This window comes from Necator americanus, chromosome III (assembly GCF_031761385.1).
Source record: "Necator americanus strain Aroian chromosome III, whole genome shotgun sequence".
NCBI classification, from domain to species: Eukaryota; Metazoa; Nematoda; class Chromadorea; order Rhabditida; family Ancylostomatidae; genus Necator; species Necator americanus.
The window spans coordinates 38,811,251-38,835,382 of record NC_087373.1 but is presented as its reverse complement, the minus strand read 5'-3'; the positions used below and the strand labels follow the sequence as shown (position 1 = coordinate 38,835,382).

At 47.9% G+C, this 24,132-nt stretch overlaps 9 protein-coding genes across 10 annotated transcripts; all 9 read right to left on the bottom strand.

Annotated features, from left to right (window-relative positions):
• Positions 1–3,824: 3,824 nt before the first annotated feature.
• Positions 3,825–5,963, bottom strand: RB195_012313 (uncharacterized protein; the record flags this gene model as incomplete). The annotated part of the gene is made up of 6 exons (XM_064194113.1): positions 3,825–3,951; positions 4,536–4,618; positions 4,689–4,789; positions 5,366–5,468; positions 5,525–5,612; positions 5,872–5,963. The coding sequence occupies 6 exons, from the start codon at positions 5,961–5,963 to the stop codon at positions 3,825–3,827; spliced, it is 594 nt and encodes a 197-aa protein (XP_064051696.1).
• Positions 5,964–7,864: 1,901 nt separating this feature from the next.
• RB195_012312 (uncharacterized protein) lies at positions 7,865–8,277 on the bottom strand (the record flags this gene model as incomplete). Of its 2 annotated transcripts, XM_064194111.1 has the most annotated exons (3): positions 7,865–7,918; positions 7,990–8,094; positions 8,152–8,277. In XM_064194111.1, the coding sequence occupies 3 exons, from the start codon at positions 8,275–8,277 to the stop codon at positions 7,865–7,867; spliced, it is 285 nt and encodes a 94-aa protein (XP_064051694.1). The 2 variants fall into 2 exon arrangements, with proteins under 2 accessions (XP_064051694.1, XP_064051695.1); XM_064194112.1 differs by lacking the exon at positions 7,865–7,918 and having other exon boundaries at positions 7,978–8,094.
• A 2,674-nt stretch (positions 8,278–10,951) lies between these two features.
• RB195_012311 (uncharacterized protein) lies at positions 10,952–11,512 on the bottom strand (the record flags this gene model as incomplete). The annotated part of the gene is made up of 1 exon (XM_064194110.1): positions 10,952–11,512. One exon carries the CDS (start codon positions 11,510–11,512, stop codon positions 10,952–10,954), a length of 561 nt encoding a protein of 186 aa, XP_064051693.1.
• Positions 11,513–11,584: 72 nt separating this feature from the next.
• Positions 11,585–12,220, bottom strand: RB195_012310 (uncharacterized protein; the record flags this gene model as incomplete). The annotated part of the gene is made up of 1 exon (XM_064194109.1): positions 11,585–12,220. One exon carries the CDS (start codon positions 12,218–12,220, stop codon positions 11,585–11,587), a length of 636 nt encoding a protein of 211 aa, XP_064051692.1.
• A 1,600-nt stretch (positions 12,221–13,820) lies between these two features.
• On the bottom strand, positions 13,821–14,159 carry RB195_012309 (uncharacterized protein; the record flags this gene model as incomplete). The annotated part of the gene is made up of 1 exon (XM_064194108.1): positions 13,821–14,159. One exon carries the CDS (start codon positions 14,157–14,159, stop codon positions 13,821–13,823), a length of 339 nt encoding a protein of 112 aa, XP_064051691.1.
• A 2,932-nt stretch (positions 14,160–17,091) lies between these two features.
• Positions 17,092–17,502, bottom strand: RB195_012308 (uncharacterized protein; the record flags this gene model as incomplete). The annotated part of the gene is made up of 1 exon (XM_064194107.1): positions 17,092–17,502. One exon carries the CDS (start codon positions 17,500–17,502, stop codon positions 17,092–17,094), a length of 411 nt encoding a protein of 136 aa, XP_064051690.1.
• Positions 17,503–18,207: 705 nt separating this feature from the next.
• Positions 18,208–18,546, bottom strand: RB195_012307 (uncharacterized protein; the record flags this gene model as incomplete). The annotated part of the gene is made up of 1 exon (XM_064194106.1): positions 18,208–18,546. One exon carries the CDS (start codon positions 18,544–18,546, stop codon positions 18,208–18,210), a length of 339 nt encoding a protein of 112 aa, XP_064051689.1.
• Positions 18,547–19,103: 557 nt separating this feature from the next.
• Positions 19,104–19,511, bottom strand: RB195_012306 (uncharacterized protein; the record flags this gene model as incomplete). The annotated part of the gene is made up of 1 exon (XM_064194105.1): positions 19,104–19,511. The coding sequence occupies one exon, from the start codon at positions 19,509–19,511 to the stop codon at positions 19,104–19,106; it is 408 nt and encodes a 135-aa protein (XP_064051688.1).
• A 2,745-nt stretch (positions 19,512–22,256) lies between these two features.
• RB195_012305 (uncharacterized protein) lies at positions 22,257–22,580 on the bottom strand (the record flags this gene model as incomplete). The annotated part of the gene is made up of 1 exon (XM_064194104.1): positions 22,257–22,580. The coding sequence occupies one exon, from the start codon at positions 22,578–22,580 to the stop codon at positions 22,257–22,259; it is 324 nt and encodes a 107-aa protein (XP_064051687.1).
• Between the last annotated feature and the right edge of the window lie 1,552 nt (positions 22,581–24,132).

Sequence of the window (24,132 nt, the reverse complement as noted above, 5' to 3'; positions counted from 1 at the left end):
TTTTATGTTCATCCTAAAATTATCACGAACCAAATTTGCAAAATTATGACAACCTAGAAATATAACCTTTAAATTTCCCACAGTTTCTGATGTTCATATAAATGGGTACTGCCTTTTGAATGAGTCTTGGAAATGTCGTATACTTTGATTTTGAAAAAAAAAACTTGAAAAAAAATGTGAATTTTGATCATATTATTACTATTATATTATTATTGTTGTTATTATTATTACTTATTACCTACTTACTTATTTTTATTACATTTCTTAATCCATCAATTCAAGTCAAATTTTCATGGTTTTTCTCAAGAAATAAAAACACTAGATGGGAAATATTTCCATATGACGCGTGTGACGGAAATGAAATTGCTGCAACGTGAAAATACATATTTCTTTCTTTTTTTATTCAAAATAATGCTAGAACCCTCTCAAGGCACTTCCGGCGTTAAATGCTTTTGCGGTTCCCCTACCTTTGAAAAATGGACTATTATTATGTAATTGCTCACCAATGCGCACCTATTTAATGTACATTCGCATGAAATGACTTCAGATTACGTACGGGCTAATCTTGCGGGTGAGCGACCAAGGGGATAAAGGGGAAATTGAAAAAAACCTTTTTCAGATGGATGTAGTGTGGTCTCGGTTCGAAAACTTCTCAAGTGTCCCATATTCCTATCATTACCCAGCATAGCAGAATACGAATCACAAACGTTTTTCAAATTTGCAAGAACAAGTCTCTGCGAAATTCGAGAAAAAGAGTTTTTCTTAAAGAAAATGCTCGTTTTTTACGTTGCTTTGATATGAGTCTCAGCCTTCAGCTTCTGGTCTCAGAGAATTGTAACCTCCTCAGAAAGATGGATCACTGTAGTAAACAACCCATGGTAAATATTAAGTGAAGTAAAAAGTTCTGGGCTTCTCGCTAGACCTCGTTAGTGAGCCATATCTGACTATGTAAACATCACATCGGGTCATACTATACGATGATTTCAAGCTGACATTACGAGAACCAAAACCAAAACAAAATATTGTGGTCCAATCGCTGTTAGCCAGCCCAAACGAAATCCAAGCCCGGATTAACGACCAAGAAGGTTTTTTTCGGTGTGTTTGGTGGGATTGCAGGGGAATCATCCACTATGAGCTCCTTTCATCAGGCCAAACACTCAATTCGGATCTCTACTGTCAACAAGTGACCAGATTGAAGCAGGCGATTGAGCAGAAGCGGTCAGAATTCGCCAATAGGAAAGATGTTGTGTTCTATCGAGATAACACCAACCCCACACACATTTTTAAGGACGCCTTAGAGCTTGGGTGGGCGGTTCTACCGTACCCGCCGTATAGTCCAGGCCTGGCATCAAGCAATTATCACCTTTTCAAGCGTTTGCAAAAATTTTTGATGCTTCGAAACTGCCCTCAAGAGGGGCTTGTGAAAACGAGGTTGTCACATTTGATTCTGTCAGTGAGGGTGAGGACTCCTCCAGTTGCGGAATCATGAAATTTCCATTAGATTGGGCAAAAGTTATCGAACAAAACGGCGTATCTTCGATTTAAATCGGTTAGTCTTAAGTATGTTAATTTCATTGTCGAAATAAGGCAAGGAAGAGCTCAGAATTGTTTACTTCACCTAATGCATCAACGGATAATCATTAATGTGTGATTGGAAAACTATGAAATTTTAAAGGATGTGCGTGTGCGAAAGATTTAAGTAGCCAAACTAATAATGTTATAAATTTTACATTTTTTTTACTATTATTCGATTTAAAAGCATAAACGATAAAGTCACTGGCGTATGAATCCACTTGGGATGCACTAACGCGTTTTATTGCAATTCATAGTAGTTGAGGTTTTGGAACGAGTGTTGGCCTATACTTAATGGCTTAGGGGAGGGGGCAGCCGATGTGTCAAGTCAGTGTTTTATCCTCCTAGACAAGTCCGGTACCAATTTATCGACGCCGGAGGGATGAAAGACTCGGTTGGCACTAGGGTGGTTTCGAACTCTCGACAGTGTGGCTACAACGGACTATTATTTGATTTATACGCAGTTTTTTTTTCATATGAGGTTCCGTCTGTTTTTTTTTGTTTTAAACAAAGTTCAAAACATTGATGGACAGCTCAAAAGAAAAATACATAGACTTCACTAGCATGTACCCAACTGTAGTTCTTACATTTTTTTTTCTAATTCTGAACGAGAATAGGAGGCGAAATGGCGGAGAGAAGTGAGAAATGCACTTCAATGTCTATTTCTCAGAAAGAAGTGTTTGTAACCTCAAATCTATTCAAGCGCTCACGTGCACTTTTGCGGAAGTTGTTCATTCATTGAAATGTAAATCTTATTTGCAACAAAGGTTAGCGAAATACGAAGCGAAATATCTAATATTAATCGATAAGCTAAAAATTACTCTACCTACATATATGTTTTTCTGTTGTGTCAACGAAGTTTCGGTGAAGTTTTATTACTCGCTGGCCTGACTTTTCCACACTTCTTCTTTCTCAAAGGTTTGGAAACTTTGATAATATATTTTCTATCAAACTCCTACATTTTCCTCGAAGCAAAGCCTCAATATGGTTTTGAGTACACCAGACAAAACCTCTACGACTAATGGGGACGGTTATAACCGGAACTTACTCTAGTTATAGCCTGAGTTATGTGCATTATACGATTCGTCACTATCTGTACATAGGAGGAAGTTTCCATTCCTCCACGTAGCGGAACTGACTTACTGTATTTGAAAGTAATGACCACGAAACTGCTGGTCAGCATATTTTTCTCTCCCTCTCTCCGTCTCTCTGTGCATACTTATTCCAATAAGTCAAGAAAAAAGACGGGAATGAAAACAAACAGGCGTGGAACCAAATTTCAGAAGGAAGCGAAAGGAGTTCGAGTAGCGAGAAATCTAGGTTGTCGTCCTGGAATCATTGGACTTGATTTATTTTTAAAAGAACTCGTATTAAAGTTAAAGTTTAAAGTTTCTGGCGTTAATCAATCCGCTTGGGATGCGCCCATGCAGGTGCGGGTGTGGTGTGGCGGTTAGAGGTTCCGCTTCTTGCACGATCCATCGGAGGTTCGAATCTGCCCTAGTGCTCACCAAGCCTTTCATCCCTCCGGGGTCGATAATTTGGTACCAGACTTGTCTCGGAGGATAAAAGCACTGACTTGACACATCGGCTAGCCCCCGCAAGTCATTGTATGGGCCAGTCACACGTTCGTAGACCTCAAACGATTCTGAATTGAACTCGTATTATTCGAACAAAAATAGCAACAGAATTAGACCCGAACAGTGAACGGTTCTATTCCTGGAGAGTTCAGACCTAATTCCTCCAGAAGAAATCGTAGATTCCTTCCGAGGGTGCTTCCGGCACTAAGTCTCTGGTCGACTTCTGTACGAATCCACGATCTCATCACCTCCAGAAAACGTTGTAGTTTGGGTCGCTGCCTATCGGACCGGATGATTAGTCAGCAAAACAACAGTTTCATCGATTTTTCGAAAGAGGTATATTTAGACTTTCACAGAAATAGGGCAGAAAATTTACGCTAACAGCCATTATTTGGTATTCCTATCACTCTACAGTCACCTTATGGACTTAACGTTGTGTTAAAAGTTATTTCATCTATTCCACTAACAAGAACACAAAAAATGCGCAGTCATCCTGAACGATAACGCAGTCAGAGTTGAAGCGAAGACAAAAAAAAGGTGCAATGGTATTATATTCGAAGAGAAATACTTTCAAACTGCATGTAATACAAGAGAAAGGAGTCACAAAAGAGAAAGAAAAATTTTATGACAAAGTAGATAACACATGTACAATAAGATCAAAAATTGTAGTCTTTTTTATTCAACGTACTTATTTAGATATTTGGAATACTTTTGTCTGAAATTGTAGATTACCGATGCTCGCACAAAGTCCGCAAATGCACGTTTTATGTCACCAGTTAGCGTAATTTGATCGTAACGCATGCTGAAAAGTGTAGAAATATTGGAAAAGAACGGTTTGCAGTTTTAGTTCAATGATTCAACCCGTGTTTCAACTTTTAAGTATGTTTATCCAGGAAAATTCATCACCAAAATAATTCATATTTCTCGAGGAACTACTCGACTGATTTTATTCAAATCGTATTCTCGGCTGGCTCAGGGTTTTTCAGAAAACTTCATGCATAGAAGTCTCGAAAAGCGCAAATCGCAAGCTTAACTCACATTTCTTATGAAAACTTCTACTAGATGCTTTTCTTCTTTCCTCGTACTTAAAAGAAAGAGGATAAGAATTTTTTGCGCTTGTCACACATCCGAAGAGTATTTGTTTGACTTTTTCGACAACGTATGAGTATTTCCGAAAAAAAAAGAGATTTTTCCTATTCTCAACGTTGTTCCTTAATTTTTATCTCTTCCTGATTTTTTTCTCAATTTTAATCTTCAATGAGATCGAGTTTGGCGCGTTGCCATTCTACACAACGATTTTATTTATTTATTTATTTGCATTAAGAAAAAACACCGCGAGCCCGAACGGATTCGAGCAAATCAAGTAAGAGTAGGTCAGCAGTATACCTTTGAGTGCATTTCTGACGACAAAGTATTCCTTCGTTCCAGTAGAATTTAGCGCATTTATATCCACACAGAAGACTTTGCACCTGCACAAAATTCATAATCGCGGATGCCAGCAGCTGTTGCTAGAGAGGAAGGATCAGCAGCAATTCTTACTTTCGGCACATCAAATTCGGCATAAACGGAAGATACGGCAAATATCGACTGACCACCCATTTCGATTACGTGGAGCAAGTCGGCTGTGTGTGCGTAGACTCCTAAACATACCGTATAGACAGCCGAGCACTTAAAATTCCGTCATAAATATCAACAGATCAAAAAACTGCTTTAAAAAAACTTTCAAAACTTTTTTTTTAAAAACTGCTTGGAATCTCTGTGGGCAAATATAGAGTTCGAAGGGTAAATTACGAGTATAAGCGTGGCGCCGTTCAATTCCCCCTAATTGTCCTTTAAAAATGGCGTTGGAAACGGCATCTGTTCCTACGAGGTGCGAAAAGAACGCGCCACCCTTGCACACGCGTCGCGTCCACAAGTGACCGGTCGAAGATCAATGAAGTCCCCTCAGCAGCCAATTCATGTAAAACCAATGGATGAGTTGCTGAGGGGACCGAAGCATGTACAATGGTGGCACGTTCTAATGTATCTTGTAGGAATTGAAGCTGTTCCCACGCCGTTTTTTAGGACGACTAGTAGAAATTGAGAGAGACCACGCTTGTACTCGTAGACTACATCCTGGACCTCATATTTTCCCACAAAGACTTCAACATTGTGATACGTTGCCTTTGAAAATCGTGTAGCCAATTATCGATTGAAGCTTAATTTCCATGAATCACCTGATGTCTTATTAAAAGGAGCTGCTCTGTGCACAAAAGCGGCGCATTCCCCTTCAGCGCACCATTTGTCCGAGTTTTCACGCAGATCTGGACTTCGAACATACTGTAAAAAAATAATGATGGTCCATATCAACTATTGCGTAGGCACTGTACACTTACATTTTCATCCATCAAGTGACGTATGATCGCGGCACTCGCTGAGGAATTCGCCAAGAAAAGCGCCATCTTTTCGTCAAATTGTAGGTTCCTAATAATTTTTCTTTCGGACTACGTTGACGTCAATTATTGGATTGCGCTGTACGACCACAATGCGCGACAAAATTACAGGTGACGGAGCCGGCATTTTTGGCAGAACAGTATGTGTCAGTGAAGGAGCAAAAATTGCAGTGAGCTTAGCTACAGTTTCTTATTGCAGCCGATGTACCTAAGCTTTTATATTTACAGTTTTTATATTTATATTATATATTTATATTTACGGTTTTTAATAACAATTTAGTTTCACTTACTTGTAGATCCCTTCCGGTAGATCAAAAGATGGTTGAAAGTCGTGTTCGGACGGAATTCGTATGTCCAATTTTTCTCGGAAGATTTTCGGCATTTTCACATGAAAATGAAAGTTGAAAAAGATGTATTAGAACCCAGTATTTTAATTTCTATATTGAAAGTGAGAAAACTTTCTATTGGAACCATATAATAATACATAATTCGAATATTATAATAATATACAATTCGATGACAATATAATTCGATCGCGAAAAAAATAACTAGTGGTTTACTTGAAGCGTGATATGTTTGCCAGGAGCTTTCCTCTTTAAACTGGACCGTAAAATCTTCCGATGGAAATCTGGTGAAATCGACCACATCAATAGAAAATTTTCCATCATCGTCAGTAGAAAATTTTCCACGGTCTACGTCGCTGTTGGACAAAGCTTCTGCAAGGGGGGGGGGGGGGGGCAGACCATATTCTCTTCGGAAAGTTTTTTTTTCTTTTGAAAAGAAAAGTCACCAAATTCACCAAGGAAAGTCTCAGGGTCCTCATTCACCAGGACTGTTCCATTTCGTTATCCAGCTATGAAGATACTGCAATGAACAACATTCTTTCTGGACATGATCTGCTCGTCGAAAATCTTCATGACTGTACGAGGAAATCCGTGAGCTTCAAAGCTACTAAAAGAAGTCTTTTCCAAAAATTCTTGGATTGATATGCTAATAAAGGTGCTGTACGTGCTGTAGTCAACTATGAACTCACGCTAGAGTTCGCTGAGTTTTGCAGAGAAGACCTTATGGAGAGAAATGTAACAGTATTGGCAGGGACGACAGAAGCTAAAAACAGCTAAGAAGCACCACTTTTCGCTGACATTGAGACTTTACCAATCATAAAATGAAGATGAATGCCTTTCGAGACCCAAAGTTCGGAAGAGAAAGAGTCACTTCATCAGGAAGGAGAATAAGGAACGTAATTCATGACCACTACTCTGATTTTTTCGAAAGTTATGTGTACTTACCGTTTCACCCACCAACCAAGGGAAAATGGGCATGTCACAGATAGTGCAGCATATGCTAAGGAAAATAAAATAAGGTGAGTCGGAGAAGGTTAATTGTGATGCTAACCTTTAGACAGCAGCCCACCACCGACGGAATTTCATGAGAAAAAACCCACAACAGGAGGACCGCCATCTAAATAATCTGATTTCTTCATGGCGTAAAAAAATTGTGAGACCCTTCATGCCTTGTATGAGAGAATTTGGTACTAAGCACCTTCAATTCGTCAAATCGAATTGTTACTAGTGCTCAGAGGGGGGGGGGGGGGAGGGGGAGGGGGAGGTGCAGGGCGCAAATCAAAGATAACGGCAGTACAGGTGGTGGAGGTGACAGGGACAGGACAAGTGAGATTAGTGAAACCAGTAATGTAGTCGGATGTGGAAAGCTATAGTTGATCGCCGAGAGCGCTCAGTCTCCTCTTCTCATTTCACTGCCGTTCTAAGATTGGAGATTTCCTTCTATAAACGTTCAAGGTTGAAATATTTCAACACATGTGACATTGCGATTTCCAGAAAAGTTAGTAACGTAGAAAAGCAAAAGTAATGTTCGAGAATTGTGAATGAATGAAAGCGACGAAAAACGAGAACGTCTTCAATTATGATCTCCTCATATAGTTGGAAATAAAAGAAAACTATGGACTATTCAGATCTAAAGTTATAAATCATTATTACGTTTGCAGATCCTTTACAGAATTTCACAAAATATCTGGATTGAAAAAGTATAGTTACTGCACTTGTCCCACTACCAGGTGGTGGAAATTTAATCTCTCAGGTTTTTTTTTTTCAAAATATAGATTCCTCTGAAAAATTGAGAAAAAATAAGTGGATTGAAAGAGGATGATTTTACTGTCGAGTGGTAAAAATTGAAAAGGAAAAGAATTTTTTTTTTTAGATTTTTCTTCTAAATATTGAAAGGTTTATGACATAGTATTACTGATGCAGCACACCAGTGAGAACTTTACGCCAGTTGCGACGCTGGCCTTTCGTCAGATAATTCTTTGAGTATTCTCATCTGTTCTCAGATTTTTCGATCCATTTTTAGCAGATCTAACTCATTTTTAACCAGATCGATCAATACTCTACCTGCTTGAATAGATACAGAGGGAATTGATGACCCATGAAGTACATATACACATCATCAGTGTCATTGATCGCTTCTTTCGAAGTTAGAATACATGTACAGTTCACCTTAACAATTGTCGAATTATTGATCGGCTTTTAAATGTAGAATTAATCAATATGCACTTCAAAATCCTCGATGGGTAGGCATGCACTGCGATCAATCATGCATGGATTTAATGACGTCACAAGTCGATAGGCGATCAATATCAGCAGTACGAATGCACATGCATTTGGTGACAGCGTTGTCATGTTATGATTATCACTTTCACGGTTAAACGTAAACTAATGATCCATGCGCTTTAAAAAACTAGCGAAGCGATGGAAATGTGGAGGGAGGCGCAAGTGACTAGGCGGAGAAATTTAAAAGAGGGGAACTGATGGTTTTTTTTACAGGAAAATTTTCCAGGATTTCAGGGAAACAAGAACTCTAAGGCTGCAAAAGTTATTTGCAAGCGATCTCACTGGGATTGGAAAGCAAAAGTAGTAGCCAATCCCAGTGAAGATAAAACGTAAGGATTCCTTGCAAACAACAGGAGGAATTAGACCAAATAGTACTACAATATTTTCATCGATCTGTAATATGTAACGTTATAAAGGAACTCGTTGATACCAATATTCGCCGTCCACTATTCAGTGCCTCAGAAAGTTTCATTTCAACGGCGGCATTCAATTCGTAAGACTGACGACATTCAGTGCCTATTCCAGCGGTCCGAAAAAAAGGTAAACACAATCCGCACGCCTACAGTCGCCTTCAAGAATAGCGCCAACACGCCGAAGCAGCTCGTATCATATGTTTGTATACATCTGTCTGCTTCCTACACGTTCTATCCAGCAACTGGGAAATATTGCAGAATTACTCAACATCGAATGATATTTCGAACCCTTGCCATCCTGCAAACACTACATTTCGCTAAGCCATGTCCACCGCTGCAAAATGGGAACTGCTATTCAGGTAAGAATGGTATCAAGACCTACCAGAAAGTTATGTCTATTCTAGAAAAATACCACACAATTAATCACAAATTGTAAATAAAGCTTATGTAAAGTGTCTTCGAATAAAAAATAAGAAAAAGATTTTCACATAACCTTCGCATTGGTGGTTCAGTGGTAGAATGCTCGCTGCCACGAGGATGTCTCGGGTTCGGTTACCAGCGATGCAATCTTTTGTTCCCATCTGTTCCTGTGACCTCTGAATATGTGGTGTTTCCTGCAGGGCTGTAGACACTTTGGACACGCATCGGTGGTTCAGTGGTAGAATGCTCGCCTGCCACGCGGGCGGCCCGGGTTCGATTCCCGGCCGATGCAATGTTTTATACGCGAGTTTCTGATGTTGTTCCCATCTGTTCCTGTGACCTCTGAATATGTGGTGTTTCATGCAGGGCTGTAGACATTTTGGACACGCATCGGTGGTTCAGTGGTAGAATGCTCGCCTGCCACGCGGGCGGCCCGGGTTCGATTTCCGGCCGATGCAATCTTTTATACGCGAGTTTCTGATGTTGTTCCCATCTGTTCCTGTGACCTCTGAATATGTGGTGTTTCCTGCAGGGCTGTAGACACTATGAACACGCATCGGTGGTTCAGTGGTAGAATGCTCGCCTGCCACGCGGGCGGCCCGGGTTCGATTCCCGGCCGATGCAATCTTTTATACGCGAGTTTCTGATGTTGTTCCCATCTGTTCCTGTGACCTCTGAATATGTGGTGTTTCCTGCAGGGCTGTAGACACTATGGACACGCATCGGTGGTTCAGTGGTAGAATGCTCGCCTGCCACGCGGGCGGCCCGGGTTCGATTCCCGGCCGATGCAATCTTTTATACGCGAGTTTCTGATGTTGTTCCCATCTGTTCCTGTGACCTCTGAATATGTGGTGTTTCCTGCAGGGCTGTAGACACTATGGACACGCATCGGTGGTTCAGTGGTAGAATGCTCGCCTGCCACGCGGGCGGCGCCGGGTTCGATTCCCGGCCGATGCAATTTTTTTTCTTGTTCCCATCTGTTCCTGTGACCTCTGAATATGTGGTGTTTCCTGCAGGGCTGTAGACACTTTGGACACGCATCGGTGGTTCAGTGGTAGAATGCTCGCCTGCCACGCGGGCGGCCCGGGTTCGATTCCCGGCCGATGCAATGTTTTATACGCGAGTTTCTGATGTTGTTCCCATCTGTTCCTGTGACCTCTGAATATGTGGTGTTTCCTGCAGGGCTGTAGACACTTTGGACACGCATCGGTGGTTCAGTGGTAGAATGCTCGCCTGCCACGCGGGCGGCCCGGGTTCGATTCCCGGCCGATGCAATGTTTTATACGCGAGTTTCTGATGTTGTTCCCATCTGTTCCTGTGACCTCTGAATATGTGGTGTTTCCTGCAGGGCTGTAGACATTTTGGACACGCATCGGTGGTTCAGTGGTAGAATGCTCGCCTGCCACGCGGGCGGCCCGGGTTCGATTCCCGGCCGATGCAATCTTTTATACGCGAGTTTCTGATGTTGTTCCCATCTGTTCCTGTGACCTCTGAATATGTGGTGTTTCCTGCAGGGCTGTAGACACTATGGACACGCATCGGTGGTTCAGTGGTAGAATGCTCGCCTGCCACGCGGGCGGCCCGGGTTCGATTCCCGGCCGATGCAATCTTTTATACGCGAGTTTCTGATGTTGTTCCCATCTGTTCCTGTGACCTCTGAATATGTGGTGTTTCCTGCAGGGCTGTAGACACTTTGGACACGCATCGGTGGTTCAGTGGTAGAATGCTCGCCTGCCACGCGGGCGGCCCGGGTTCGATTCCCGGCCGATGCAATTATGTTATGGCCACGCGGGCGGCCCGGGTTCGATTCCCGGCCGATGCAATCTTTTTTGTTCCCATCTGTTCCTGTGACCTCTGAATATGTGGTGTTTCCTGCAGGGCTGTAGACACTTTGGACACGCATCGGTGGTTCAGTGGTAGAATGCTCGCCTGCCACGCGGGCGGCCCGGGTTCGATTCCCGGCCGATGCAATGTTTTATACGCGAGTTTCTGATGTTGTTCCCATCTGTTCCTGTGACCTCTGAATATGTGGTGTTTCCTGCAGGGCTGTAGACATTTTGGACACGAATCGGTGGTTCAGTGGTAGAATGCTCGCCTGCCACGCGGGCGGCCCGGGTTCGATTCCCGGCCGATGCAATGTTTTTTTTGTTCCATTGTTCCTTGACCTCTGAATATGTGGTGTTTCCGCGGCTGTAGACACTTTGACACGCATGGTGGTTCAGTGGTAGAATGCTTACGCGAGTTTCTGATGTTGTTCCCATCTGTTCCTGTGACCACTGAATATGTGGTGTTTCCTGCAGGGCTGTAGACACTTTGGACACGCATCGGTGGTTCAGTGGTAGAATGCTCGCCTGCCACGCGGGCGGCCCGGGTTCGATTCCCGGCCGATGCAATCTTTTGTTCCCATCTGTTCCTGTGACCTCTGAATATGTGGTGTTTCCTGCAGGGCTGTAGACACTTTGGACACGCATCGGTGGTTCAGTGGTAGAATGCTCGCCTGCCACGCGGGCGGCCCGGGTTCGATTCCCGGCCGATGCAATGTTTTATACACGAGTTTCTGATGTTGTTCCCATCTGTTCCTGTGACCTCTGAATATGTGGTGTTTCCTGCAGGGCTGTAGACATTTTGGACACGCATCGGTGGTTCAGTGGTAGAATGCTCGCCTGCCACGCGGGCGGCCCGGGTTCGATTCCCGGCCGATGCAATCTTTTGTTCCCATCTGTTCCTGTGACCTCTGAATATGTGGTGTTTCCTGCAGGGCTGTAGACACTTTGGAAGGTATTTGATGTTGTTCCCATCTGTTCCTGTGACCTCTGAATATGTGGTGTTTCCTGCAGGGCTGTAGACACTTTGGACACGCATCGGTGGTTCAGTGGTAGAATGCTCGCCTGCCACGCGGGCGGCCCGGGTTCGATTCCCGGCCGATGCAATTTTACTTTCTTTGTTCCCATCTGTTCCTGTGACCTCTGAATATGTGGTGTTTCCTGCAGGGCTGTAGACACTTTGGACACGCATCGGTGGTTCAGTGGTAGAATGCTCGCCTGCCACGCGGGCGGCCCGGGTTCGATTCCCGGCCGATGCAATGTTTTATACGAGTTTCTGATGTTGTTCCCATCTGTTCCTGTGACCTCTGAATATGTGGTGTTTCCTGCAGGGCTGTAGACACTTTGGACACGCATCGGTGGTTCAGTGGTAGAATGCTCGCCTGCCACGCGGGCGGCCCGGGTTCGATTCCCGGCCGATGCAATCTTTTGTTCCCATCTGTTCCTGTGACCTCTGAATATGTGGTGTTTCCTGCAGGGCTGTAGACACTTTGGACACGCATCGGTGGTTCAGTGGTAGAATGCTCGCCTGCCACGCGGGCGGCCCGGGTTCGATTCCCGGCCGATGCAATCTTTTATACGCGAGTTTCTGATGTTGTTCCCATCTGTTCCTGTGACCTCTGAATATGTGGTGTTTCCTGCAGGGCTGTAGACACTTTGGACACGCATCGGTGGTTCAGTGGTAGAATGCTCGCCTGCCACGCGGGCGGCCCGGGTTCGATTCCCGGCCGATGCAATTTTTATACGCGAGTTTCTGATGTTGTTCCCATCTGTTCCTGTGACCTCTGAATATGTGGTGTTTCCTGCAGGGCTGTAGACACTTTGGACACGCATCGGTGGTTCAGTGGTAGAATGCTCGCCTGCCACGCGGGCGGCCCGGGTTCGATTCCCGGCCGATGCAATCTTTTGTTCCCATCTGTTCCTGTACTAATATTTTTTTGGGGCTTGACATTTGCGATCGGTGGTTAGTGGTAGAAGCCTGCCACGCGGGGTTCGATTCCCGGCCGATGCAATGTTTTATACGCGAGTTTCTGATGTTGTTCCCATCTGTTCCTGTGACCTCTGAATATGTGGTTTTCAGGGCTGTAGACACTTTGGACACGCATCGGTGGTTCAGTGGTAGAATGCTCGCCTGCCACGCGGGCGGCCCGGGTTCGATTCCCGGCCGATGCAATTTTTTAGGTTCTGAGTTGTTCCCATCTGTTCCTGTGACCTCTGAATATGTGGTGTTTCCTGCAGGGCTGTAGACACTTTGGACACGCATCGGTGGTTCAGTGGTAGAATGCTCGCCTGCCACGCGGGCGGCCCGGGTTCGATTCCCGGCCGATGCAACAATTTTTTGTTCCCATCTGTTCCTGTGACCTCTGAATATGTGGTGTTTCCTGCAGGGCTGTAGACACTTTGGACACGCATCGGTGGTTCAGTGGTAGAATGCTCGCCTGCCACGCGGGCGGCCCGGGTTCGATTCCCGGCCGATGCAATGTTTTATACGCGAGTTTCTGATGTTGTTCCCATCTGTTCCTGTGACCTCTGAATATGTGGTGTTTCCTGCAGGGCTGTAGACATTTTGGACACGCATCGGTGGTTCAGTGGTAGAATGCACGCCTGCCACGCGGGCGGCCCGGGTTCGATTCCCGGCCGATGCAATCTTTTGTTCCCATCTGTTCCTGTGACCTCTGAATATGTGGTGTTTCCTGCAGGGCTGTAGACACTTTGGACACGCATCGGTGGTTCAGTGGTAGAATGCTCGCCTGCACGCGGGCGGCCCGGGTTCGATTCCCGGCCGATGCAATTTTTATAGAGTTTCTGATGTTGTTCCCATCTGTTCCTGTGACCTCTGAATATGTGGTGTTTCCTGCAGGGCTGTAGACACTTTGGACACGCATCGGTGGTTCAGTGGTAGAATGCTCGCCTGCCACGCGGGCGGCCCGGGTTCGATTCCCGGCCGATGCAATTTTTATACGCGAGTTTCTGATGTTGTTCCCATCTGTTCCTGTGACCTCTGAATATGTGGTGTTTCCTGCAGGGCTGTAGACACTTTGGACACGCATCGGTGGTTCAGTGGTAGAATGCTCGCCTGCCACGCGGGCGGCCCGGGTTCGATTCCCGGCCGTATGCAATTTTTGTTCCCATCTGTTCCTGTGACCTCTGAATATGTGGTGTTTCCTGCAGGGCTGTAGACACTTTGGACACGCATCGGTGGTTCAGTGGTAGAATGCTCGCCTGCCACGCGGGCGGCCCGGGTTCGATTCCCGGCCATAATGTTTTTTACGCGAGTTTCTGATGTTGTTCCCATCTGTTCCTGTGACCTCTGAATATGTGGTGTTTCCCTGGGGCTGTAGACACTTTGGACACGCATCGGTGGTTCAGTGGTAGAATGCTCGCCTGCCACGCGGGCGGCCCGGGTTCGATTCCCGGCCGATGCAATGTTTTATACGAGTTTCTGATGTTGTTCCCATCTGTTCCTGTGACCTCTGAATATGTGGTGTTTCCTGCAGGGCTGTAGACACTTTGGACACGCATCGGTGGTTCAGTGGTAGAATGCTCGCCTGCCACGCGGGCGGCCCGGGTTCGATTCCCGGCCGATGCAATGTTTTAAGAGTTTCTGATGTTGTTCCCATCTGTTCCTGTGACCTCTGAATATGTGGTGTTTCCTGCAGGGCTGTAGACACTTTGGACGCATCGGTGGTTCAGTGGTAAATCGCCTGCCACGCGGGCGGCCCGGGTTCGATTCCCGGCCGATGCAATTTTTTTTTTCCTGTGACCTCTGAATATGTGGTGTTTCCTGGGGCTGTAGACACTTTGGACACGCATCGGTGGTTCAGTGGTAGAATGCTCGCTCACGCGGGCGGCCCGGGTTCGATTCCCGGCCGATGCAATGTTTTATACGCGAGTTTCTGATGTTGTTCCCATCTGTTCCTGTGACCCTGAATATGTGGTGTTCTGGGGCTGTAGACATTTGGACACGCATCGGTGGTTCAGTGGTAGAATGCTCGCCTGCCACGCGGGCGGCCCGGGTTCGATTCCCGGCCGATGCAATTTTTGTTCCCATTTTCCTGTGACCCTGAATATGTGGTGTTTCTCGGCTGTAGACACACACTAAAGCCGGCCCACCCGCCATTTTTCCTTCAAACTACCTCTGAATATGTGGTGTTTCCTGCAGGGCTGTAGACACTTTGGACACGCATCGGTGGTTCAGTGGTAGAATGCTCGCCTGCCACGCGGGCGGCCCGGGTTCGATTCCCGGCCGATGCAATCTTTTGTTCCCATCTGTTCCTGTGACCTCTGAATATGTGGTGTTTCCTGCAGGGCTGTAGACTTTGGACACGCATCGGTGGTTCAGTGGTAGAATGCTCGCCTGCCACGCGGGCGGCCCGGGTTCGATTCCCGGCCGATGCAATGTTTTATACGCGAGTTTTTGTTGTTCCACTGTTCCTATAATGTTTCTGGGCTTCCATTTCTTTGCTCCTCCGCGCGCCCTTTTCCCTTTTTTCTGATGTTGTTCCCATCTGTTCCTGTGACCTCTGAATATGTGGTGTTTCCTGCAGGGCTGTAGACACTTTGGACACGCATCGGTGGTTCAGTGGTAGAATGCTCGCCTGCCACGCGGGCGGCCCGGGTTCGATTCCCGGCCGATGCAATTTTTTTTTCCTTCTCCCCCCCTCTTCCTCCATATTTGTGCTGTCTTTACACGCATCGTGGTTCTTATGCCCCCGGCGGCCCGTTCATTCCCGGCCATGCAATTTTTAGTTTCTGATGTTGTTCCCATCTGTTCCTGTGACCTCTGAATATGTGGTGTTTCCTGCAGGGCTGTAGACATTTTGGACACGCATCGGTGGTTCAGTGGTAGATGCCCCCCGGCGGCCGGGTTCGATTCCCGGCCGATGCATTTTTTTTTGTTTTCCCTGTTCGCCATACCTCCGCGGCCGGGTTCGATTCCCGGCCGATCAATTCTTTTGTTCCCATCTGTTCCTGTGACCTCTGAATATGTGGTGTTTCCTGCAGGGCTGTAGACATTTTGGACACGAATCGGTGGTTCAGTGGTAGAATGCTCGCCTGCCACGCGGGCGGCCCGGGTTCGATTCCCGGCCGATGCAATGTTTTATACGCGAGTTTCTGATGTTGTTCCCATCTGTTCCTGTGACCTCTGAATATGTGGTGTTTCCTGCAGGGCTGTAGACACTTTGGACACGCATCGGTGGTTCAGTGGTAGAATGCTCGCCTGCCACGCGGGCGGCCCGGGTTCGATTCCCGGCCGATGGCATGTTTTATACGCGAGTTTCTGTTGTTTTTCCCATCTGTTCCTGTGACCTCTGAATATGTGGTGTTTCCTGCAGGGCTGTAGACATTTTGGACACGCATCGGTGGTTCAGTGGTAGAATGCTCGCCTGCCACGCGGGCGGCCCGGGTTCGATTCCCGGCCGCGATTTTTTAGCGAGTATCTGATGTTGTTCCCATCTGTTCCTGTGACCTCTGAATATGTGGTGTTTCCTGCAGGGCTGTAGACACTTTGGACACGCATCGGTGGTTCAGTGGTAGAATGCTCGCCTGCCACGCGGGCGGCCCGGGTTCGATTCCCGGCCGATGCAATTTTTATACGCGAGTTTCTGATGTTGTTCCCATCTGTTCCTGTGACCTCTGAATATGTGGTGTTTCCTGCAGGGCTGTAGACACTTTGGACACGCATCGGTGGTTCAGTGGTAGAATGCTCGCCTGCCACGCGGGCGGCCCGGGTTCGATTCCCGGCCGATGCAATCTTTTATTGTTGTTCCCATCTGTTCCTGTGACCTCTGAATATGTGGTGTTTCCTGCAGGGCTGTAGACATTTGGACACGCATCGGTGGTTCAGTGGTAGAATGCTCGCCTGCCACGCGGGCGGCCCGGGTTCGATTCCCGGCCGATGCAATTTTAAAGTTTATTTTGTTCCCATCTGTTCCTGTGACCTCTGAATATGTGGTGTTTCCTGCAGAGCTGTAGACATCTTTGACACGCATCGGTGGTTCAGTGGTAGAATGCTCGCCTGCCACGCGGGCGGCCCGGGTTCGATTCCCGGCCGATGCAATGTTTTATACGCGAGTTTCTGATGTTGTTCCCATCTGTTCCTGTGACCTCTGAATATGTGGTGTTTCCTGCAGGGCTGTAGACACTTTGGACACGATCGGTGGTTCAGTGGTAGAATGCTCGCCTGCCACGCGGGCGGCCCGGGTTCGATTCCCGGCCGATAATTTTTATACGGGTTTTGATGTTTTCCCATCTGTTCCTGTGACCTCTGAATATGTGGTGTTTCCTGCAGGGCTGTAGACACTTTGGACACGCATCGGTGGTTCAGTGGTAGAATGCTCCGGCCACGCGGGCGGCCCGGGTTCGATTCCCGGCCGATGCAATTTTATACGCGTTTTGATGTTGTTCCCATCTGTTCCTGTGACCTCTGAATATGTGGTGTTTCCTGCAGGGCTGTAGACACTTTGGACACGCATCGGTGGTTCAGTGGTAGAATGCTCGCCTGCCACGCGGGCGGCCCGGGTTCGATTCCCGGCATGAATTTTTATACGCGTGTTTCTGATGTTGTTCCCATCTGTTCCTGTGACCTCTGAATATGTGGTGTTTCCTGCAGGGCTGTAGACATTTTGGACACGCATCGGTGGTTCAGTGGTAGAATGCTCGCCTGCCACGCGGGCGGCCCGGGTTCGATTCCCGGCCGATGCAATGTTTTATACGAGATCTGATGTTGTTCCCATCTGTTCCTGTGACCTCTGAATATGTGGTGTTTCCTGCAGGGCTGTAGACATTTTGGACACGCATCGGTGGTTCAGTGGTAGAATGCTCGCCTGCCACGCGGGCGGCCCGGGTTCGATTCCCGGCCGATGCAATCTTTTTTTTTGTTCCCATCTGTTCCTGTGACCTCTGAATATGTGGTGTTTCCTGCAGGGCTGTAGACACTTTGGGACACGCATCGGTGGTTCAGTGGTAGAATGCTCGCCTGCCACGCGGGCGGCCCGGGTTCGATTCCCGGCCGATGCAATGTTTTATACGAGTTTCTGATGTTGTTCCCATCTGTTCCTGTGACCTCTGAATATGTGGTGTTTCCTGCAGGGCTGTAGACACTTTGGACACGCATCGGTGGTTCAGTGGTAGAATGCTCGCCTGCCACGCGGGCGGCCCGGGTTCGATTCCCGGCCGATGCATTTTATTTCTGATTTGTTCCCATCTGTTCCTGTGACCTCTGAATATGTGGTGTTTCCTGCAGGGCTGTAGACATTTTGGACACGCATCGGTGGTTCAGTGGTAGAATGCTCGCCTGCCACGCGGGCGGCCCGGGTTCGATTCCCGGCCGATGCAATGTTTTATACGCGAGTTTCTGATGTTGTTCCCATCTGTTCCTGTGACCTCTGAATATGTGGTGTTTCCTGCAGGGCTGTAGACATTTTGGACACGCATCGGTGGTTCAGTGGTAGAATGCTCGCCTGCCACGCGGGCGGCCCGGGTTCGATTCCCGGCCGATGCAATGTTTTATACGGAGTTTCTGCCATGTTGTTCCCTCTTTTTGACCTCTGAATATGTGGTGTTTCCTGCAGGGTGTAGACACTTTGGACACGCATCGGTGGTTCAGTGGTAGAATGCTCGCCTGCCACGCGGGCGGCCCGGGTTCGATCATTTTTCGCCGATGAATTTTTTTTTCCCATCTGTTCCTGTGACCTCTGAATATGTGGTGTTTCCTGCAGGGCTGTAGACACTTTGGACACGCATCGGTGGTTCAGTGGTAGAATGCTCGCCTGCCACGCGGGCGGCCCGGGTTCGATTCCCGGCCGATGCAATTTTTATACGCGAGTTTCTGATGTTGTTCCCATCTGTTCCTGTGACCTCTGAATATGTGGTGTTTCCTGCAGGGCTGTAGACATTTTGGACACGCATCGGTGGTTCAGTGGTAGAATGCTCGCCTGCCACGCGGGCGGCCCGGGTTCGATTCCCGGCCGATGCAATGTTTTATACGCGGTTTCTGATGTTGTTCCCATCTGTTCCTGTGACCTCTGAATATGTGGTGTTTCCTGCAGGGCTGTAGACACTTTGGACACGCATCGGTGGTTCAGTGGTAGAATGCTCGCCTGCCACGCGGGCGGCCCGGGTTCGATTCCCGGCCGATGCAATTTTTAATTCTGATTTGTTCCCATCTGTTCCTGTGACCTCTGAATATGTGGTGTTTCCTGCAGGGCTGTAGACACTTTGGACACGCATCGGTGGTTCAGTGGTAGAATGCTCGCCTGCCACGCGGGCGGCCCGGGTTCGATTCCCGGCCGATGCAATGTTTTATACGCGAGTTTCTGATGTTGTTCCCATCTGTTCCTGTGACCTCTGAATATGTGGTGTTTCCTGCAGGGCTGTAGACATTTTGGACACGCATCGGTGGTTCAGTGGTAGAATGCTCGCCTGCCACGCGGGCGGCCCGGGTTCGATTCCCGGCCGATGCAATCAATTTTTTTCTTTTGTTCCCATCTGTTCCTGTGACCTCTGAATATGTGGTGTTTCCTGCAGGGCTGTAGACATTTTGGACACGCATCGGTGGTTCAGTGGTAGAATGCTCGCCTGCCACGCGGGCGGCCCGGGTTCGATTCCCGGCCGATGCAATCTTTTTGAGTTTTGTTGTTCCCATCTGTTCCTGTGACCTCTGAATATGTGGTGTTTCCTGCAGGGCTGTAGACACTTTGGACACGCATCGGTGGTTCAGTGGTAGAATGCTCGCCTGCCACGCGGGCGGCCCGGGTTCGATTCCCGGCCGATGCAATGTTTTATACGCGAGTTTCTGATGTTGTTCCCATCTGTTCCTGTGACCTCTGAATATGTGGTGTTTCCTGCAGGGCTGTAGACACTTTGGACACGCATCGGTGGTTCAGTGGTAGAATGCTCGCCTGCCACGCGGGCGGCCCGGGTTCGATTCCCGGCCGATGCAATGTTTTGTTCCCATCTGTTCCTGTGACCTCTGAATATGTGGTGTTTCCTGCAGGGCTGTAGACACTTTGGACACGCATCGGTGGTTCAGTGGTAGAATGCTCGCCTGCCACGCGGGCGGCCCGGGTTCGATTCCCGGCCGATGCAATTTTTATTTTTTGTTGTTCCCATCTGTTCCTGTGACCTCTGAATATGTGGTGTTTCCTGCAGGGCTGTAGACACTTTGGACACGCATCGGTGGTTCAGTGGTAGAATGCTCGCCTGCCACGCGGGCGGCCCGGGTTCGATTCCCGGCCGATGCAATGTTTTATACGCGAGTTTCTGATGTTGTTCCCATCTGTTCCTGTGACCTCTGAATATGTGGTGTTTCCTGCAGGGCTGTAGACATTTTGGACACGCATCGGTGGTTCAGTGGTAGAATGCTCGCCTGCCACGCGGGCGGCCCGGGTTCGATTCCCGGCCGATGCAATCTTTTTTCCTTTCTATTGGGGTGTTTGGTGCGTTCGATTCCCGGCCGATGCAATGTTTTATACGCGAGTTTCTGATGTTGTTCCCATCTGTTCCTGTGACCTCTGAATATGTGGTGTTTCCTGCAGGGCTGTAGACATTTTGGACACGCATCGGTGGTTCAGTGGTAGAATGCTCGCCTGCCACGCGGGCGGCCCGGGTTCGATTCCCGGAGCCGATGCAATTTCTTTTGTTCCCATCTGTTCCTGTGACCTCTGAATATGTGGTGTTTCCTGCAGGGCTGTAGACACTTTGGACACGCATCGGTGGTTCAGTGGTAGAATGCTCGCCTGCCACGCGGGCGGCCCGGGTTCGATTCCCGGCCGATGCAATGTTTTATACGCGAGTTTCTGATGTTGTTCCCATCTGTTCCTGTGACCTCTGAATATGTGGTGTTTCCTGCAGGGCTGTAGACATTTTGGACACGCATCGGTGGTTCAGTGGTAGAATGCTCGCCTGCCACGCGGGCGGCCCGGGTTCGATTCCCGGCCGATGCAATCTTTTATACGCATTTCTGATGTTTGTTCCCATCTGTTCCTGTGACCTCTGAATATGTGGTGTTTCCTGCAGGGCTGTAGACATTTTGGACACGCATCGGTGGTTCAGTGGTAGAATGCTCGCCTGCCACGCGGGCGGCCCGGGTTCGATTCCCGGCCGATGCAATGTTTTATACGCGAGTTTCTGATGTTGTTCCCATCTGTTCCTGTGACCTCTGAATATGTGGTGTTTCCTGCAGGGCTGTAGACACTTTGGACACGCATCGGTGGTTCAGTGGTAGAATGCTCGCCTGCCACGCGGGCGGCCCGGGTTCGATTCCCGGCCGATGTTTTCAATTCTGATTTGTTCCCATCTGTTCCTGTGACCTCTGAATATGTGGTGTTTCCTGCAGGGCTGTAGACACTTTGGACACGCATCGGTGGTTCAGTGGTAGAATGCTCGCCTGCCACGCGGGCGGCCCGGGTTCGATTCCCGGCCGATGCAATGTTTTATACGCGAGTTTCTGATGTTGTTCCCATCTGTTCCTGTGACCTCTGAATATGTGGTGTTTCCTGCAGGGCTGTAGACACTTTGGACACGCATCGGTGGTTCAGTGGTAGAATGCTCGCCTGCCACGCGGGCGGCCCGGTTCGATTCCCGGCCGATGCAATGTTTTATACGCGAGTTTCTGATGTTGTTCCCATCTGTTCCTGTGACCTCTGAATATGTGGTGTTTCCTGCAGAGCTGTAGACATTTTGGACACGCATCGGTGGTTCAGTGGTAGAATGCTCGCCTGCCACGCGGGCGGCCCGGGTTCGATTCCCGGCCGATGCAATGTTTTATACGCGAGTTTCTGATGTTGTTCCCATCTGTTCCTGTGACCTCTGAATATGTGGTGTTTCCTGCAGGGCTGTAGACATTTTGGACACGCATCGGTGGTTCAGTGGTAGAATGCTCGCCTGCCACGCGGGCGGCCCGGGTTCGATTCCCGGCCGATGCAATGTTTTATACGCGAGTTTCTGATGTTGTTCCCATCTGTTCCTGTGACCTCTGAATATGTGGTGTTTCCTGCAGGGCTGTAGACACTTTGGACACGCATCGGTGGTTCAGTGGTAGAATGCTCGCCTGCCACGCGGGCGGCCCGGGTTCGATTCCCGGCCGATGCAATTTCTTTTGTTCCCATCTGTTCCTGTGACTCTATATGTGGTGTTTCCTGCAGGGCTGTAGACACTTTGGACACGCATCGGTGGTTCAGTGGTAGAATGCTCGCCGCCACGCGGGCGGCCCGGGTTCGATTCCCGGCCATATTTTTTTCCCATCTGTTCCTGTGACCTCTGAATATGTGGTGTTTCCTGCAGGGCTGTAGACACTTTGGACACGCATCGGTGGTTCAGTGGTAGAATGCTTGCCCGCCACGCGTGCGGCCTGCCGCGGGCGGGTTCGATTCCCGGCCGATGCAATGTTTTATACGCGAGTTTCTGATGTTGTTCCCATCTGTTCCTGTGACCTCTGAATATGTGGTGTTTCCTGCAGGGCTGTAGACACTTTGGACACGCATCGGTGGTTCAGTGGTAGAATGCTCGCCTGCCACGCGGGCGGCCCGGGTTCGATTCCCGGCCGATGCAATCTTTTGTTCCCATCTGTTCCTGTGACCTCTGAATATGTGGTGTTTCCTGCAGGGCTGTAGACATTTTGGACACGCATCGGTGGTTCAGTGGTAGAATGCTCGCCTGCCACGCGGGCGGCCCGGGTTCGATTCCCGGCCACGATGCAATCTTTTGTTCCCATCTGTTCCTGTGACCTCTGAATATGTGGTGTTTCCTGCAGGGCTGTAGACACTTTGGACACGCATCGGTGGTTCAGTGGTAGAATGCTCGCCTGCCACGCGGGCGGCCCGGGTTCGATTCCCGGCCGATGCAATGTTTTATACGCGAGTTTCTGATGTTGTTCCCATCTGTTCCTGTTCCTATGACCTCTGAATATGTGGTGTTTCCTGCAGGGCTGTAGACATTTTGGACACGCATCGGTGGTTCAGTGGTAGAATGCTCGCCTGCCACGCGGGCGGCCCGGGTTCGATTCCCGGCCGATGCAATGTTTTATACGCGAGTTTCTGATGTTGTTCCCATCTGTTCCTATGACCTCTGAATATGTGGTGTTTCCTGCAGGGCTGTAGACATTTTGGACACGCATCGGTGGTTCAGTGGTAGAATGCTCGCCTGCCACGCGGGCGGCCCGGGTTCGATTCCCGGCCGATGCAATCTTTTGTTCCCATTTGTTCCTACGACATCTGAATATGTGGTGTTTCCTGCAGGGCTGTAGACATTTTGGACACGTAGTTCAGTGGTGTTTGGTACTCATGCTTCACCTCAAAGATGTATTGAAAATAAAATGTCCTTCAAACATCGTTGTTTTCTCGTTAGGGATACTGTTGCATATTCATCAATATTTCAGGCACTGTAACAACTACTACTTCTTACAGTGGAGGAGTTGTAAATCGTCGATGCGCAGAGACAATTAACAGGGATTGGTGTGCAGTGAGGTTATTTCAAAAACTTGAAATATATTTAATATAATACATATAATGAATTCTTCCTAGTAACGTCTTCCTCTTAGTTACTATCCCTTCACAAATACCGCAAATTTCGGTTGTGCCAACGAATTTTCCATACCGTTTGGTTCTGCTACTTGTGGAGACGGACCTGGGTTTATAAATCAACAAGGCTGCAGCATGGTAAGCCCTTAATTTCAACATTCTCGTGAGTATGAGACTACGTCATTCATCAAGGCAAATACCGCCTCCGGTCCATGTTATTTCTGCTGTTGCCGAGGCGGTTCCTGTAATCACCCTGCGGTCTTTGCGCGGGAAGCTGCACAGATTTCTATCTCTCCACAGGGCATCCAGGGTTTATTCTTGAATAAGGCCCACGACAAGAGAGGCTATCAGAATGTCGTACTTCTTCTTCCATTTTGCACTGTACTGCATAAAATCTCAAACTTTTTGAACAGACAGTAGTACAATATTGGTAGTAACAAAGCAGCAAATCCAAAGCTCAAAATGGAGGCGATAAATCTTTACTTATACAACTGCTTCATTATACAACATCCACTTTTAATCAAGCTCAAATCAACAACAAGTTAATGTAACAATTCATCGATTTCAAATTGATTTATGAAAAAAGATCGACATTTTTGGAAGAAAGAACGGGCGGACCGAAGTGAGTTTCTCTACAATAAATACACTTCGAAAGGAAAAAGGATGATTGCCGGGAATATAAACATAACCATTGTATCTGACATACCCAATACTCAAAGATCTCCAATATTTTTCAACATCTTGAGA